At 51.8% G+C, this 17,596-nt stretch overlaps 4 protein-coding genes across 6 annotated transcripts in view; 3 read left to right on the forward strand and 1 right to left on the reverse strand.

Moving 5' to 3' along the window:
* Positions 1-2,104: 2,104 nt before the first annotated feature.
* On the forward strand, positions 2,105-4,210 carry LOC309877920 (platelet factor 4-like). The gene is made up of 4 exons (XM_082759810.1): positions 2,105-2,380; positions 2,581-2,710; positions 3,270-3,353; positions 3,857-4,210. The coding sequence occupies exons 1-4, from the start codon at positions 2,281-2,283 to the stop codon at positions 3,867-3,869; spliced, it is 327 nt and encodes a 108-aa protein (XP_082615936.1). The 5' UTR covers positions 2,105-2,280; the 3' UTR covers positions 3,870-4,210.
* A 319-nt stretch (positions 4,211-4,529) lies between these two features.
* Positions 4,530-6,062, forward strand: LOC309877921 (alveolar macrophage chemotactic factor-like). Its single transcript, XM_082759811.1, has 4 exons — positions 4,530-5,022; positions 5,281-5,410; positions 5,569-5,652; positions 5,747-6,062. The coding sequence occupies exons 1-4, from the start codon at positions 4,959-4,961 to the stop codon at positions 5,769-5,771; spliced, it is 303 nt and encodes a 100-aa protein (XP_082615937.1). The 5' UTR covers positions 4,530-4,958; the 3' UTR covers positions 5,772-6,062.
* A 134-nt stretch (positions 6,063-6,196) lies between these two features.
* Positions 6,197-7,559, forward strand: LOC309877919 (C-X-C motif chemokine 2-like). Its single transcript, XM_082759809.1, has 3 exons — positions 6,197-6,342; positions 6,833-6,968; positions 7,180-7,559. The coding sequence occupies exons 1-3, from the start codon at positions 6,279-6,281 to the stop codon at positions 7,331-7,333; spliced, it is 354 nt and encodes a 117-aa protein (XP_082615935.1). The 5' UTR covers positions 6,197-6,278; the 3' UTR covers positions 7,334-7,559.
* Positions 7,560-10,329: 2,770 nt separating this feature from the next.
* CNOT6L (CCR4-NOT transcription complex subunit 6 like) overlaps positions 10,330-17,596 on the reverse strand; it is a 31,311-nt gene continuing 24,044 nt past the window's right edge. For 2 of the 3 annotated variants that reach the window (XM_082759804.1, XM_082759802.1), the window contains 4 exons: positions 16,663-16,814; positions 15,087-15,311; positions 14,233-14,435; positions 10,330-13,872 (listed from right to left, as the gene is read on the reverse strand). In XM_082759804.1, coding sequence (XP_082615930.1) covers positions 13,660-13,872; positions 14,233-14,435; positions 15,087-15,311; positions 16,663-16,814 — 793 coding nt within the window. In that variant the 3' untranslated portion in view covers positions 10,330-13,659. The remainder of the gene's footprint in view (positions 13,873-14,232; positions 14,436-15,086; positions 15,312-16,662; positions 16,815-17,596) is intronic. The other variant, XM_082759803.1, reaches the window with a different exon arrangement.

Genomic DNA, 17,596 nt, shown 5'->3' on the forward strand with positions numbered 1-17,596 from the left:
GACGAGTTTCAGTTGGTGATGGCACGGACAAACGCACTGCTCGAGGTGCCAGGGCCGCTTTGCTGAATTACTGGCAGCCAGGATGTGGTTGGTTTGAGCACAGTCATGGGCTAGATCCTCACCCTCCTTCTGCCTTTTCAGAATTACCGCTCAGCATGCACAGATCCTAGCGCTCAGCAGTGACTGCAAGCTTTTCTTCCACGATGTTTGTCAATGTACGCGTTAGTCATGCATGAAAACCACCACCACTACTACCAAGGCAGTTTGAGCGCCCTGGGATTACAGTATCTCCCTCAAGTTCTCCTTTCTTGCCGCGTCAACGTCTATTTCACTTTTCCTACCCAAAGCAGAAACTTCCAGCAGCTCGGGGCCCGGCAGCTAGGCAAATGTGTGTGGGGATTCACCCAACTGCACGGCCCAACGGGGGAAACCCAGCGGTGACTGAGCGAGAGCTGGGCTTCGCTGTGAAAATCCGCATCTGGGTATGAATCAAGAGGACGTGTCTGAGCAGGAGCTGCTGGCTCTGCTGGGTTTGTCTTCCCAGCCACAGGGGCAGTGACTGCCACTTGACTCCGGGGCCTGAAATCACCGTGGGGCTTGGTTTTGCTACTGAGCCATTCAGGACAGGTCGTGCCATGCAGGCTCTGGCTGTTTTTCTCCCCATAGTAAAGTTTCCAGGAGCAGGGCCAGGGATGCCCTTGGCCTAGGGACAGGGCAACAACTGTGGCGTCCCTGCAGCCTGGGGGTGAGCTCCTCGTTTTGTCCCAGCTCCTCGTTTTGCCCCCTCCTCTCTTCCGTGCTGCTGCGGGTAAAGTCATCTCCACTTCTTTCACTTTCTCCCAGCAGGCCTGTGTCAAAGTCATAAACTTCAGAAAGGTTTTGAAGCTCTGGAGTCTCTGTAGTACTTCATGTAGGTGGATGATTCTCCCCTGGCTAACTTGAAGCCATCTCCTTTTCCCCTGGCCTTGCAGCAGGGCGGTGTTGTTCCCTCTGCAGGGCTTTGTGAACAGATCCTGGAAATTGTCCCTGGGCTCTGAGTTCAACTCCCCATTTTTGGCTTTGGTCTTTTGAACAAGATCTCTGCCAGATTTTTGCACCTGTCTCAGGGAAAATCAAGCCTCTAAGAGAAAGGAGAGTGGCTTATGCTCTAAGTAGAAGACTCATGTGGTTTGTGTTTTTTTTTTTAGTTTACTGTCATATTACTATATAAAACGCAGACGTGATTTGAAAGCTCCAAATTACAGCATTGCCACCCAACCACATCATCTTTCTGCTGCCCTCTTCCTTCCTCCTCGCTTCCCTCTCATGGCTGTGTGTCCCCTTCCCCTTTTCCTTCCCGCCTGGTGACTTTGCCCAGAGGGCAGCCCCCTTCCCCCCGCAGCCCCGTGGTGCCCCATGAAGATGGATTTTGGGGCCGCAGGGGCTGAAAACGGGCCTTGCACGTCCCGTGTCAGTGCCAGTGATGCTGGCTTCATGGGACCAGCCCCCGCACACCAACACGCGGTGCTTTGATCCCTGGGTTTTGAGGGAACCCTGTTTCGAGTGCCCCGCTGCTGTTCCAGCTGCCGTTGCCTGGCTCCCTCTTGTGCTTTGCTCCCAGGCCGCTGGTGTGAGAAAAGCTGCTGATAAATGCTCACCTCAGCACCAATCGAGGCATGCAGAGGGGTAGGAACGGTTTCCCTTCTGCTGGTGCCGCTGTGCCAGTCATTTCTTGCATTTCCTGGGTGCTTTTGCTGGCACAGCGAAGGGCTGGGTGGAAACGAGCTGCCAAGCTCTTTGTTCTTTTTCCACTGTACGGCGCTGAGCTTTTTTTTTTTTGCTGATGTAAGAGAGCGCAAAAATTAGCGTGGGGGATTATAGCCCTCAGAGAGAAATATGTAAATATCTGGCCGCCTCAAAACAAAACAAAAAACCCTGCTTACACGGGGCTGGGGCTCTGACTGTATTTTGGGCTCCTTTCGTGGTTGAGTAAATGCTGAAGGGAACGAATGCTGATGTCGTTTGTACAGCCCCAGCTAAGGAGAAAGGGTCGGGGGGCGGGAGGTGGAGATTACGTGGGGAAACCAAGCGGGCCTTCCACCCCCGAAGCCGCCTTTTATCGATAACATTGCAAATTTGGCTCCTGGCCTGCCTGCGGTGAGCCTCCGAGAAATGATCTCACCTCTCCTTCACGCTCTGCCTGCTGCGTGTGACGGCCCCGGCCCCGGCCGCCGCGTATCGGAGCGTGCCCCTCGCCGATAAATAGAGGGGTTTGTGCCGCCGGCTCCTCACACCGCCACGATGCACCCGGCAGCCCGGCGGGGAACCGGAGCCACCCTGCTCCTGGGGCTGCTGCTGCTGGTGATGGTGATGATGATGATGTCCCGCTCGGCCCATGCAGGTGAGCTTCTGGCGTCCTCACAGAGATACCCGCGGCTGGGAGCGGTCAGCCCGCCTCAGTCCTCGCTGCTTTTAGCAGGGGAAGGTGCCAAATCCTCGTCCTGCACCACAGGAGACCCCAGGCTCTCCGGGAGCTCCAGAGATGCAGCCTCTCTCCGTAACGCTTTGTCTCTGTAAGCTGCTCCCTTCTCTCTTTCTCAGCCATCCTGGAAGTGAACGGGAACCTGAGCTGTAGGTGCGTAAAGACAACTTCAGACTACATCAGCCCAAAGAGATACGAAAGCATTGAAATAAGACCCGTGGGAAGCACCTGCAGGCGTACAGAGATCATGTAAGTGCTGCGAGCTGCTTGCCGTAGCCGTGGGGGCAGAAAGCTGCTTTCTCCTCTGCTCGCGCAGAGATGCAGGGCCAGCACTGAGCGTTGTCTTCTGCAACCACTGTGCTTCTCAGCTTCCTTTCTGAAAGCTAAATCCTTCCAAAACTCCCAGCAGCATTCGTGCTTCAGGGCTGGAAAACTTCGGGTTATCTCTGGCAAAGGAAATATATCAGAGCCAGTGTGTCAGGGGTCCCTGGGACATGAGCAGCTGTAGGGAACACTGCTCATCTTCCCACCGCTTCGGCTTCTGCAGAATTACCTCCCAGAAATGAGGTGCTGAAGCTTTAAACGAGCCTTTCCAAGCAGGGGAAAGCGTGATTTCCTAGCACTGGTGCTGAGCAGGTGGGGTGTGCTTGTGGGTTGTAGGATGAGCCACAGCCAGGCTTTTCCTCCGCTGACCTACACCAGGTCCGAGAGCTGTGAATGGAAGCTGCTTCTTGCAGATCAGCTCCGGCTGTTCAGATCCCTGCCTCTGGAGGGAGCATAACGCTCATAGACACTCCTTGTGTTTCAGCATTAAATTAAGAACCTCGTCAAAAGTGTGCGTGAACCCCGAGGCCCCTTGGGTAAAGAAACTACTGAAGCGCATTGTGAGCACGTAAGTTGCTTTGCTGAAGCCCCTTTGGCTCGTGCCTGCAGTCCTGGGAAGAGCTTAGAGGAACGAGGGCTCCCGGGGGGCTGCTGGGGCTCTCTGTGGGGCTGAGGGACCCCATCCCATGGGGTCACCCAGCGGGGTGAGCCTCACGGTGCTGCCACCCCTAGGCTGTGCTCAGCGCGGTTTGCGTGCGGTGCTGTGCCTCCAAAAACATCTTGGGGGGGGGGGGGGGGGGGGGGGGGAAGAATGTTTTTTGGGGAAAAAAATTGCGGCAGGAGCTGTTGTGAGAGTGCAATGGTGCTTCAGTGCTAGGCTGGGAAAATTTCCTCCTGCAGTGTGCCAGGTCCGAGGCAGAGCAGGGGGGTGGCAGGAGGTGGCTGTCCCTGCTGGGGACACCAGCCCCAGGGGAAACAGCGGTGACCTCCTCCAGCTCGGGCCGGAGCTTCCTCCTCTAGGACCCGTTTTCTTCTGCCTTCACACATTTCTCCTCCTTCTGCTTTCTGCAGGAAGAAAAAATAAGTTTCCTGCTGAGGAAGTTGATGCTCAGAGCCCCGAGGCAGCCTGCCAGATGATGCACAGGCGTGGAAACCTGGCGGCTCCTCGCTCTGCCCCTGCTTCCCCCTTTCCCGAAAGCCCGAGCCCCGTGTCCGGCCCTGTGGCAGCCGGGCTGCTCCCTGCGCTCACAGGTGGGCGAGTGCTGAGAGGGAACCCCGCGTTGGGTCCCCTGCCCCTGCACTTTGAAGTCTGTGCTGTTCGGGGGCTGTTCCCACCTCTCTCGGAGCAACTTTGAGAGCACTCACCGACAGAGCGTGCGTCTTGTCTCTCGGGTCAAATAAAATCTGGGTTTTTCTTCTGTTGTATTTCCCCTGGGTCTTGCCCTGAGCCTAGTTTTGGAGATGCTCCGTGGGGCTTTGGTAAAAGCTGTTGGAACTTAGACCCGAGCTTGTTTTCGTTCTGCACCCGGGGTGCTCTCTGACGGATCCGTGGCAGGCTGCAGGTGGAGCACTTCCACTGCAGGTCAGGGGGTGAAAACCCCTTTGGCACCAGGACGGAGACACACAGAGGCTTGTGCCGGGCAGCAGCGTCAGCTGGGATGGGTGCTGGGGGGGAAGAGCCAAAACCAGTGTTCCCAGAGCTCAGGCCAGGATGTGCCTGGTGGGGGGAAAATCAGCTTGTGGGGCACGGATCTCATGGCCCTGCTGCCGTTCCAAGGTGCTTCGTTAGCTCGCCTCCTGCCGATTCTGACTGTCCCAAAGTCAGTGGGGAATATTTTTTAAGTGCTACAGCTGGCACACCAATAGTGCCCGTGCAGAAGGTTAAAACACCCCAGGGAACTCCAGCTTGGCGTGGCTGTGTGAACTAAGAACAAGCGAGGGGGGAAACGACGAACGTTTGCACCAGACCCAGCTTCTCAGGAAAGGGAAAACAGCGCCGGTTTCGGGAACCCCACACCCCCCAGCAGCGCCGCGACCTCGGCGAGCACCCTCAGCGGGGAAGGGCGGCGGGCGAAAACCACCCGACCCCGGGGCCTCCCGCCTGCGCCGCCGCACTTCTCCTATTTTCCGGCTCAAATAGGGGGGTGCCGGCGGGGCCGGGGATGGGGCCGGCATGGCAGCGTGGGCGACCCTGCTGCTGGGGGTGCTGCTGGTGACCCACCGCCCTGGGGGTGCAGGTGAGGCCGGGGGGCTCCCCGTGCCCCCCTTCTGTCTGCGGGGCTGCCGGGAGGCGGGGGAAGGTTTTTGGAGGGGCGTCGTGCTCCTTTTCCAGGGGCTGAAATGTTTCTGAGGCTTTTTGGCAAAGAGGTGCCAGCCCTGGGAGGGTTGGGGCAGGGGGAGACGCGTTTCCCGGAAGGGGTTTTGGAGAGGAATGGGATGGGGGAAGCGGCCGGGGGTGCGTTTTGGGGCGGTGTGCGAGCCCTGTGCCCCTCCAGCCCTCCTGGAAGCCAACGGCAACCTGAGCTGCCGCTGCGCCAAGACCACGGCCACCTTCATCCACCCCTCCAAGTACGAGAGCGTCGAGGTCCGGCCGGTGGGGAGCAGCTGCCGGCGCCTGGAGGTGGTGTAAGTGGCTGCGGGGGGCGAGGTGCTGCTCCCCTCCGGCAGCTCCTGCCCTCCTCCACCTCCCCTGGCCACGGGAAGCGCCGGGAGGGGGCTCAGTTCCCTGAGCCTCCCCCTGGGAGGCTGGCGGTGGCGGTGCCGAAACCCCGCGTGTTTTCTAGGATTAAGCTAAAATCCCTCGAGAGGGTCTGCGTGGATCCCAACGCCCCCTGGGTGAAGAAACTCCTGCAGGACCTCCCGAAACTGTAAGCAGCCCCGGCGCGGACGGGGGTCCCCAGGAGCCCTGGGAGCCCTCCCGGGGTGCGCTCTTCACACGTTTTCCCCTTCTGCTGTCGGCAGGAGGAAGAAAGCTGCTCCTCCCTGAGGAAGCTGCCGCCGCCGGGACACGCAGATGGGTCCTGCCCAAATCCAGGCAGCCCCCAGCCCGGAGGTGCTGCCGTGTGATGCCCCACGGCTGTTTTCCCCCGTTTCATGCACCTAAACCCCTGCACGCTTCCCTTGCCCCCACCCCACGGTGCCGTTCCCCGCCGCCCCTTGGCACCAGCAAGAAGCGCGATGTCCCCTCCAGCACAAGCAGCCAATAAAGGTTGGATTTACCACCCCCGTTACCGTCCCTGGCGTCCCTGCAGCTTCGCTGGGTGTTTGTTGAGCCAGGCTGCGGGCCGCGGCCGTGCTGGGTTCTGCATTTCTCGGTGGCGCTGCGGGGCAGGGAGGCGCCTCGGGCCACGTGCCGAAGGGGGAAGCGACGGCAGGGAAGTCGACGCCGGGGGCGCGGGGCAGATCCTTTTCCCCCTGCGTTTCCCTACCCGCAAAATCCCCACTGGGGCTGGCTATAAAGCGTCCTGCCCGCGGCTCGGGGCGGGCGGCGAGGATGCGGCTGCTGCCGGTGGCGCTGGCCCTGGCCCTGCTCCTGAGCAGCCTGGTGCCGGGGGACGGTGAGTGAGTGTGGGGCCCGGGCGGTGCTGTTGGATGCGTGGGGCTTCTCCGAGCTTTCGGATTCCTCCTTCTCCTTCTGGCAATCATTGAACTCAAAATTTCATCTTCTCGACCCGCCGGCTGAACTGAGGGCGTGCCCGGGGTGGGATTCGCATGGTGGGGTTAAGCTGCTTCTCTTCAAGGCCCTGGAAGGCTGAGCGCTCGGCGGGTGGGCAGGGAGCAGGTTCAGTTCTGAAAACATCAGCCGAGTTGAAGCTAAACCCTGCTAGATGCATGGAAAGAGAGATGGAAGCTCTCTGGGGAGGGATGAGCCTTGCTTCAGCCTTGCGCCTTCCCACGCCGCCTGCTTTTGCCCTTCTCTGCTGTGAGCCCCGCTAAACGGCACCGCGGGGGGATGGGATGGGGACTGGGGACAGCAGGGGGGGGGTGTCCCCGTTTGTCCCCCCCCAGCTGGGGACTGAGCCCGGGACGTGGGCTGCTGTGGCTCAGGGCTGTCGCTGGAGAGCCTGCTGACCAACAAGAGGTGCAAGTGCGTCAAATCGACCGCCCAGGTCATCAGCTTGGGGCTGATCCTCGCCATCGACGTTACGCCGCCGGGCATCCACTGCAGGAGGAAGGAGATCATGTAAGTGCTGAGCCCAGGGCCCGGGCGGTGCAAAAACCCCAAAGCTGCCCCTCTCGGTACCCGGGCTGTGCTCGGACAAACCCCGTCCCAGCTGCCCTGCGACCCCGCCGGGGGGCTGGAGGGGTTTTCCCTGCAGGTGGCGGCGCGGTTGGGAAATCTTTAGGGGAAGAGGCTCCTGGCGGGGGGCTGAGCGGGTCCGGTCACCTTGCAGCCTGTCCCTGACGAGGAGCAGGAAGGTGTGCGTGGCCCCCGAGGCGCCCTGGATCCAGCTGCTCATCCACAAGCTGACGCAGAGGAATGGCAGCAGGAAGGAGGCGGCGGCGCGGTTGCGGAGGGATGCGGAGAGGCGGCCGCTGGCCCCCTGACAGGGCCCGGGCCCCCTCCCCAGCACCCCCTGCCTCTGCCCCTGCCCCGCTACGATGAGAAATAGATGAGCAATAACCAGCCGTGGTTATTTATCCACCCATGGGGACAGCAGTGGTGTCACCGCCCCGTGCCCCTGCTGCTTCCCACCTTGTTCCAGCGCCCCCGCTGCTCCCCTGCGTGCTGCCAGCCCGCCCCGGGTGCCGCTCAATAAAAGCATGAACGCGCTCTCCCTCCTTGTGGCAGCTCTGTCCGTGTGGATTTGCACGAAAATCACCAGGACATCACAAAAATTACCACCCCGGGGTGGTGGCCAAGGTGCAAAGCCCGCTGCCGATCCCGATGGGCTCCCTCCCGCCCCGTGCCTCCCAGGAACTGCAGCAGGAGACCGGAGGGGTTGCAAAAGGGCCATTTATTGCCTACAGATGGAAGCAAAAGTGCACAGGTGCGAGGAAACAAGCAGATATTCAGCCCTATACATCGCGTGTGAGCGGTACCCGGTTTCCAATGGTACAAATAAAAAATAAAAAAGGAGGGGTGGAGAAAAAAAGGGACAGTTTGGGGCTTTGAGTCCCTTCTCCAGGCTGTTGTAAGGTTAAAGCAGGCAGGGCTGCTTGGCTCGGGTGTCTCCTTCTCTCTGGCTGGTCCCTGCACAGAGCGAGTTCCCCCCAGGCCCAGCCCTGGCCCTGCCGTGTCCCTGCTGTCCCCCCGGCTCCTGGGACCTCCGTCTCTTCTCCTGCCCTGCGAGCTCCTCCCTGAGCAGTGGGGTACAGGGCTCGGGGGGCATGGCACATCCTGCAGAAAAGGGTTTTTCTGAGAGAGTGCCAAAATAGATCTTTTTGTACCAGTGGAGCTGGCTTTTACATAGTGCACAAGGATGGAAAACACAAATTACTGCGAGGAGGGAAAGAGAGAGGGGGAGAGACCCTCTCCTGCGTGCTCCTGATTTCAGGCCGGGCTGCTGTTTCCACAAAGCGCCCCGTAAAGCCCCTTAAAACTGCAGCGCGCCCCGGAGTGGCACTGCCCCTTCCTGCTTCTCCATCTGCGGGCAGTCCCACGTGCGGGGGGGGAGAGGATGTTGTGTCGCAGACAAAAGGGGAAAAAAATGAGAAAGAAAGACAGGAGGCTGAGCAAAGGCACCCTCCCAAACCAAGAGCTGCAGGGGGGCAGCTCAGGCCCCGGAGGGTAGGGGCTGAGGGCAGAAGCAGCTCACGCGGTAACACACGATGCGGTAATTAAAAACTGGAAACAAAGCCATGTAACGTCACTTGTAAAGACAGCCACCAGGATTTTTTTTTTTTTTTTTAATTATTTTTGCTTTGGAACAAAGACATAATACAGACAAATGCAAACTTGGAAAAACGCCTCAGTTTTAGGAACTGTTGAACAAAGAGGATGAGAGCACGGACCAGAATCACTCCGAACCTCGCCGCTAAAACGGGGAGAGCTCGTGCAGGCCAAATACACCGTGCTACTGCAGGGGAGGGCAGAGAGAAAGAGCCACATCACTTGGCGTGTGTTGCCAGCAGTGCTGTGTTAAAAACCCCGCACCGCTGTGCACGAGCATTTCGCCACCCTGCTGGTTACCTTCAGCTGCGCTCCCAGGAGCTGCTCCTGGAGCCCTTCGTCCTCACACAGCCGAAGCAGCGAACTGCTGCCTCCACACACCCACTTCTCTCCTGCTGAGAGCTCTTTGAAGCTGCTGGTTTTGCCCCTTTGCTGTGTGTGCAGTACCTGTGCCTACCTCGTCAGCCCTGCGGTTTGAACGTCCCTGCGCTCATCTCCCAGGAGAAAAGCAAACCCAGTGGTCACAGGAGAAGGTCCCGCGCCACTCACAGCTGCGTCTGCAGCTTTATCATCTCCTCTATACATTGTTTTTGAGCTTATTGAGCCTGCTAGGCTGTGTAGGGGATTGTCCCACTGCTCTTCCAACAGCCTGGCTTCAGTGCAGTGACCTCCTGCTGCTGGGCACGCCAGGGCACAGGCAGGCTCCGGAGCTTGCACAGCCTCAGGAACCCCTCAAATCCAGCCACGGGCAACACCACCTGCTTCACTGGCAGCGAGGAAAGGGATTCTTTAGTTATTAGGGAAAAAAAAAAACATACAGATCCATTGCGAAAGTGTAATAAACTCTGGTGTAAAATGATGAGGGAGGGAGGGAGGGAGGGAGGGAGGGATGGCATTTCGCACCCTAACACCCTGGTATCGTCTCAGGAGGCTGAGGGGAGTGCCAGATGGGGATGTGCTTGGTGGGCATTGCACTGTTGGGCTACTTCTAGTGCAGGCAAGTGATTTGGCTTGGATAGGATGAAAAAAAACCTTTCCATCAACCCCGCTATGCCGAATTTCACACCAAAGGAAGGCTTGGATGCTAGAAGCTTAAAACACCTTGTGAAAAATGAAAGCTGCCCCTGCCTTGCTGGGATTAAATCTTGTCTTCAGTGCTAAGGGCTCTCAGCTGCTGCTCACTACGAGGAACCCTCCAGCTGGGAACCTTAATGGTGTTTTCCCAGCCTGGCTGGCCTCCAAAAGCCAAGCTGATGCACCAGGGTCAGGGTTTGGGAGCTGCAGCTGCTCAGCACCTTTGTAAGCCTGGCCTCCAGTTCAAGCACGGAAGCATGGAGTTAGGAGTCCTGGCAGCAAAGCTGGTAAGGTGGGAGACCTGCGGTAGGTGCTAAGAGCTTCTGAAAAGGTAAGGGTTCAAAGATTTTGGCTTTATAGTCCATAAAACAGGATAGCAAGGAGCTGAGATTAACAAGAGCTTTTCTGAAGGCTTCTGCAGACTAAATAGGAGTGGCTTCGAACACACAGAGACAGCTTGCTGACAAAATGACGTATTTTCTCAGTGAATGCCAGAAAATGACAGAAAAAAGCTTTTAACGAGGCAAATGGGAAGAAAAGCTGGTCTCAGAACCCATTGTGCCATACCTGACTTCAGCGAGTGGTACGCAAACGTTCGCACTCCTTACACCAAAATAAGGAAACAAAAATATTCAGCTACATTGTACAAAATTCTCTTTTTATATATATATATGTACACACAAAACCCCATAGCTAACAGATTTACCATATTGAATTTTAAAAAGTTGCCTGTAGAACGGTGTTGGATTTTTTTTTCTCTGCTTGCTTTAGGCAGTGCTGTTGCTTAGAAGTTGACACCAGGCACAGTAGTTTTGAAACCAAACCAAGACAGCGAGGAGCAGTAAAAGGCTTCGAGCTTTTTTTTTCCAGGCTTTTGGTTGTGAGGGCAATGCAATCTGTTCGAGGATGAGAACCAAGGGGCAGCGATGAAGAAAAACTGTTTATAGTTGGGGATATTTGGGTTCATGTATGACTTCCCTCCTTCCCCCTTAGAAAATACCCTGCAGGACGCTGTCAGCATCCTTCTGGGTCAAAAGAAAAGGAGCATCACCATGTGGAGGATGTGTTTCGGAACAGCTTACGGCCCTACACGAGGCGTGCTGAGGGCTCTGTGTTCCCTCTCGTCTGGGAGCAGAAAATCTGCTCAGCTAGAGGAAAAAGCACGACCCCCTTACTGCTCCTTCTGCAGGGAAGGGGAAAATCCAGCAGGGGAACAGGGAGGGAGCCAGACGTGTGAACGGCACACAAGCATGCCCCCAGGCGCATCAACTGAAACATGAACGGAGCTTTAAACAGATGGTTGGTTTTTTTAAACAGATTTTTTTAAAATCCAGAGGTTTTGTGCAACGTCTGGGAAAAGAACTTCTTAAAAATTGCACAGCGTAATGGGCTTTGCAAGGTGCATTTTGAAGCAGAGAAAATCCAATTGAACACCTTCCTGCAACAGAACACTTCAGTCAGATATAAACCCAAGGCAAGCAGACCCTGCGCAGCTTACAATGCTCACCGCTCAGTGGTGTCCTCATCCCCCCCCTCTCCCACCCTGGTATTACAAAAGATTGTTGTTGGTTTTTGTTTTTATTAATAAATGGGCTCCTCTGCAGTTCATATACAATCATAGGTGAACTTTAAATTCCATTTTATACAAACATCTCAAAAAATATTGGGAGTGAAGTATGGTAGGAAATATTGCTCACGTTGCTAGTTCACATGCGTGTACGAAAGGAGGAGAATGGGTTGTTAGTGCATACCTCCAGAGCAGAGAACCCCCCGTCCAAAAAAGATACAGTAGCTGATTACAGAAAGGTAATGTCCACAAAATTAAGTTTTTCATGCTATTCTACTTTCCAGTACTATACTCTCAGTCACGTTCTCGATTTATCTGCATGGCTAGGTGTCGAGCGCTGAGGTATATTAAAAAAGAGATACCTGCACCTAGAGGAAAATCCGTCTCTCAAAAGGGCTTTTTTTTGGTGCTGCACAAAGCAATTTATGTACATTAATTTTACCCAGCTATGATAGCTTCCAATTTATGTTAGGCAATAGATGACGCCTCCATTTTTAGGCACTTTTTTTTTTTTTTTAAAGAGGGAGTTGTCATTTCGTTGAACTGATTTTTTGCATTTGTCCCACACCATCCCCCTCCCCGGCCCCCCAGCAGAAGTCAGGGAATATTTTCTACTCTAGGTCCAATTGTTTTTTGCTATTGATAATTTCCTATGTATAAAACGACAAAGGAAATGCATATTTAAAGAGTAGAGGAACAGCCTGACTTATCAGTTTTGCAAGACAGAAGATGGCTCCTTAGCATTTAAAACTGATTTAACAATTTCAATTTGACTTCTTTAAGTATACGAATGAGACATAAATATAGGCTATCAATCTGTTTAAAAATTTCATTCACGTAATGGAAAATTTTTTCATTTATTAAAAATATCACATTTTGAGACTAGAAACAGTAAAGTGCATGAAAAGTTTAAAATATAAGTTCAAGAAAATCTTATAGCAGCAAAAAAGCAGAATAAAGAAAAACTTAAAAACACAGACACAACCTTTTTCTATTACTGTGCCATTTTTTTTTTTTTTAACATTAAGCAGCCAACCAATTCTTGCAGAAAATTGCATTAGGTTTAATGCCTCTCGAGGCACAAGGTTTTGAACTGGCCACCTAGAGCATAAAAAAGGAAGAAAAAAAAAAAAAAGGATTTCCAACACATCTAAAGAGCATTAACAGTTGGGAATGAACCAGCAGCTTTTGAATTCAACCCTGACCGACGACAGAAAAGAAAGATTATTAAAAACATATGATGGCTATTTGGCAACTAGGGTCAGGAAAAATAATCCAAGGAATGATTGTGGCTACTGCTCTCTCCCCCAATGACAAAAGCGTCCCGATAGCTGCCTCACATGCGCTTCGGAGACGGAAGTAAGATCATTTCCAGTGGCTTTTTCCTGTACCCTAAGCTCAACCAGCTCATCCAAAGTTCCTCATCTTTGCAACTGAACTTCAGCAAAGGGAACCTAGAAGGGAATTGGAACTTCTTTGTTCTCAGCTGCTTGTAACTGCTTGCTTTAAGTGCAATTCCTTCCCACCCCCAAACCCCGCTCCCAAGCCATGCTGCTGAGCAGCGGGTCGTCCTGGCCTGCCGAAGCAGAGGGGCAGCTCTGTTTCACAGAGGCCGTTTGGATTCCTGAATATCTTGCCCAGAAGGGACCAAGTTCTTCGGAGCTCCAAAAAACAGAAGCTACCGTCACGTCTGCCGAGCAGGCGATCTACCATGGCATCAAATGCTCAAACTCAATCTTTGTGAGATGTATGATCATCGGAATTTCTGTGGTAAGCAGACTTATGTCACGAGAATTTAGACCTCAAGTTTTATCACGGGTATTAAGCCATCTTTGGTTTTCTACTATTAGTTAAATAATGGGCAGGGCCACACTGCTAATGACTTAGAGTCGGGTACTAAGTGCTTTGCTAATGTGCAAATTTTATTTTGGATGCGGAGCTCAGTCTCCATTTTGGGTTCAAACAAACAGATTTTCTAATACTCTTCCTGCAAACCAGTCACTTCTGTTTTTGTTTTTCTTTCTCCTAAAAGGTTGGAGCGTTTTGCCCCATTCTGGAAAAAAAAAAAAAAAAGCTTTATGTTTAAATACGTTAATATGTAACTTTTTAATCTCATTTGTCCATTTATAAGTGCAGCTTCCTACTGAAAAGAAAAAGCTTGCCAGTTTAAAAAACAGAATTAAATTAAAAACCTGGAAAGGGAATAATACTTTGGTTCCAGCCCTAGTGCCAAATGATACCAATATGCACCAAAATGTGCAAAATCTCATATCAAACACATAAGGAAAGGAGCTTGAAGAAGCAGCTTAAGGTTGGCCATACTTCACTCCTATATACTTTGATTTACAACTGTACAGGTCCATAACAACAGGTCCTTGCCCTCAAAGGGGCAGGGCTCCACTACCTCCTGTTCGGCAAGTGCACACCGTTGACAAGAGGCAGGAGCGGAGGATGGAGTTCGAGTTGTGTTAACAGTGAGAAGTGGTCTGAAGGGATGTGAGGGTGTGGACACCCAGTGATGTTGTTCTCAACCAGCCACTGAGGGTCCAAAGGCCCCAGGACACCAAGCACGTTCATGTGAGTGTTGGAATAGAAAATGTAGTCAATCACACCCTAGGGAGAAAGAGAAACATGACAGTGAGAACAGGCCTCGGTTCTGGCAACCTCAACTCGACTGGCTGCTCGCTGCGAGTCACGGGAAGACGCACGGCCCTGGAATCAGGGAAATCAAAGCGCACGCCACTTCGCGCTCAAAGCACTGCATCCGTTTTCGTTAAGTCACTGGCCAGAGCCAGGGCAGAAGCTTAAAAACGCCAAGAAATCAAGGACTTTTGTGTGGTAGGAAAGCGTCCAGCAAGTGTAGGAGCCAGTGAAGAAGCACTTACAGGAACAGAGAGAAACGGTCAGAAAGTTAAGACAGCATCCTGGGGAGACCAGGTCAATGCCTGCCATTTCAGAAAAATCGCTGCTTACTTTGAAATCAAAAGTGTAATTGGTGTAAGGCATCAAGTTGTTTTCATAGGCGCTCTTGAGTTGGAAGCCATGTGTAATTCTTCCTTCAGAAGCCCCGTTTTTCCCATTGCCGCTGAAGTTCATGAGACACTCGTTGTAACGCAACTCCTTGAAGTCCTTGTGGTTGTCAGCTACTATGCCATTGCTTAAGTATTCCACTACACCTGTTTGCAAAGGAAAGGGTTCAGGCAGTTGCTTTAAAATACAAGATCTGAAGAATTTTGTCCTCAGAGTTAAAAACCAGACCATTGATAAGAGACCTCACAGAATCAGGAAAAATGATTGATGCCCAATGCCTGATACGTTTACCCCTTTCTGAGAGGCAGCCAAGGAACAGGAGCTCTCCAGCAGTCCTGGCACAATTTCTTGAGGATGACAGTAAACCCACAGTGTGCGTACTGCTGTATGTATGTGACACAAGGGGTGCTAGAGAGGCAGCTTTTTTACATATGCCTGATAAAACGGTATCAAAAATCACAATTACTAAAGCAAGTGAATCTCCTTAGGAAGTTTTCGTGTTATGTCATGAACCTCCTGTCCAGGTATTTATTTAACCATTTATTTAAGATCTATCTGTGCTTGTCTATGTATCTTTTGAGGCATGACCAACTTCTCTAGAGAGCACAACTGATCATAAAAAGCAATCTGCTCAGCTGGAGGACTTGCATTTTCTTCATTCAAATTTTGGAGGACCGCTGCTTCTAAGAAAGCTTTCCAGAACAGATACCCAGGGAAATACGAGCTACTTAATCACCCACAGAGGAAAAAAGGACTCTAAAAAGGTACGTGAAAAATTAAGACACAATCAGTCTTACCTGAATCAGGCAATGAGTTAAGATCTGCACACAGCACCAGTGGGATAGAATTGGGATCTGCTGTTGGGCTACCAGGCCTGCTTGAGGCTTTCTCAAGGATATTTTTCAGTTCTGAGACAAACATCATAGTCTGAATGAGTTTCACATCCGAGTATTCAGGGTCCCAGTGCATGTGGGCATTGGCCACAATAAGCAGCTGTTTGTCCACATGAAGAGATTTTATACCTAGATAGATAAATACATTTTTTTCAGTGAAAGGGCTGGTTGTGTGAACACAGCAGATTTATCCCTCGTTATGATCAGGGTCTAGCTACTAAGGACTTGAAGGGACATACACCAGAAAATGGATATACTTGCACTGCTGAGAAAAAGGCACTACTTAACCTGTGTCTCCTTTCAAAATCAGCACCTCATACATGATACCACTTCACTAAATCTCACCAACATAAGAACGAAATAATCAGCATAAGCTGATACAATTGCAGTTGCATTCCTTCTCTACTGGTCAACTGCTTTTCTTAACATCTTCTGAATGCTCTCCCTTTCTCTTCCTTTCCACATCTCAAGGACAGATTTGCTCAAGAATCTTCTCCAGTGCCCTGTCACTAAAGGACATAATGAACTCAAAGGTGAAGGTGGCCATCACTTGACTTATAAACTCTTACAAACTCTTATAAACTATGCACCACTCTTCAATGGTTAAGGCACGAGCGAATTTCCTGACTCTTAGTTGCCACAGCTAAAATTATTATCAATAGATTAGTTTAGCTTATTAATTACTCCCTTGGGAAAAAAAAGGCATCTGCTTAAATAAATGCAGTATGAACCTAGCTGCTGGAAAACACTACAGCTGCTTTTACTATATATCTGAGAAGCAGTACTTGGTGGGGCATGAAGTTACACACAATTTCTCCCTGGCCTGCAATCTGGACACCCTGCTCCTTTGAAGAATACGCATTAGAAAGCAGTGATCAAAAATCCAGACACGCAGACAGAGCAGGGTGGCAATTTTAAGTATCTTGAAATTGTCTACTGCGTCTGATCAAACATAATGAAAGCGTGACAGTCAGTCAATCAAGTGGCATCAAAAGACACCTGATAATCTCATTCTTCCACATCAATACATCAGCACTGTCATGTAATCACTGGGGGAGGACAGAAGGATTCAATCATGGGAAAAAAAAGAGACTTGAAAATAGAAGTTGAATATTACCAACAGCTACTGGTAAGAGCATATGCATGCAGACACAGTGACCTTGGAAAAGCTTAATTCATCAAGTAAAATTTAGCAGTCTAACTAAACAAGGACAAAAGCCTCACAGGAGAAAGCTGAACGCTGGGCATCTGGATGAAAGTGCAGCTAGAACTGGAAATCACGTCACCTGTGTCCTGCCTCAGCCACCGATGGGCTTCCATTCCTCAATTTAGCAAAGTGAGCAGTGCTGGCTGATTTGCAAGTACTCGGCTACCACCGCCAACAGCAGTGCTATCACATGGGGACGTGTTGCCAAAGGAATGTGGTGCCTTCAAGGGGAACTGAGCGGTCAGTCCATGAGATAGCCACGGTCATACTCACTTGCTCCAAATAATTCCTTATGCACCTCTAACACCACAGCAACTCCAATGTTGTCCTTCGTCATCACTCTGTTTAACATCGCTTCCGAACCTTCCGAGTTGGCCATCGCCACCTGGTTGAACTCCACGGTGTGCTTCTGCACCAGCGTAAACCTGGTGAAACAAGCAGGATCACACGTGAACACATGTGGCATCGAGCTGCATGAAAGGCGTGGTTCCTGCCTGACCGCCAGTCTGCAACATCCAGGGACAGAGTCTGAAGGACAGGGTGAGGCACGTTTCTTTTGGCCTCTCACTTCATAAAGCAAAAACAGTTCTAGGAAGCAGTCTACCAGTCAGGGCAGACCTCTCTGCCTAACAAGATATAGACTCTCCAGGAATAGATCTCTGGGGTTTAGGAAGTGTTTTATCTGCTTCAGCAGAGCACTCTGAGAGGACTACTCAGAGCAATGCTGAGAGGTTACTGCACCTCCCCACGACTGTTCTAGGCAAAAAAAATCAAGATGAGACAGTAAATAAAGGCTTCTCTTTTACTTTGGGCAAATGCATTATTAAAAACAGCTTCCTTCTAACCCCTAGCTACCACCATTAGTTTTGTGACTTTTTTTTTCTTTCCTTTACAGCCATAGGATGCCCCAAAATGCCTTGCTTCAGTTTGTGCAGTTCACACAAATGAGAAGCGTGAATGCCAGCACTTCTCCTGCCTTCCCAATGGTTTGATGCTTTTAGTGTAGCAGAACTTTTTGGAAAAGATATTCAGTAATACACCCACGTTAAAGCCAAGAGTGTTCTGTTATCCTGTGGCAGCAGTACACCTTTTAATACCTGAAGATTAAGCCAGCACAGCTTTAAAGACTGAAGATCTTTAAGATTAATCTTAGAGAGCTGAAACTTGTCAAGCACGGCAAAGGTTTGTAAAGAAGGTGAGCTATTTA

This window comes from Aythya marila (assembly GCF_965140915.1).
Source record: "Aythya marila genome assembly, chromosome: 4".
Taxonomy (NCBI): Eukaryota; Metazoa; Chordata; class Aves; order Anseriformes; family Anatidae; genus Aythya; species Aythya marila.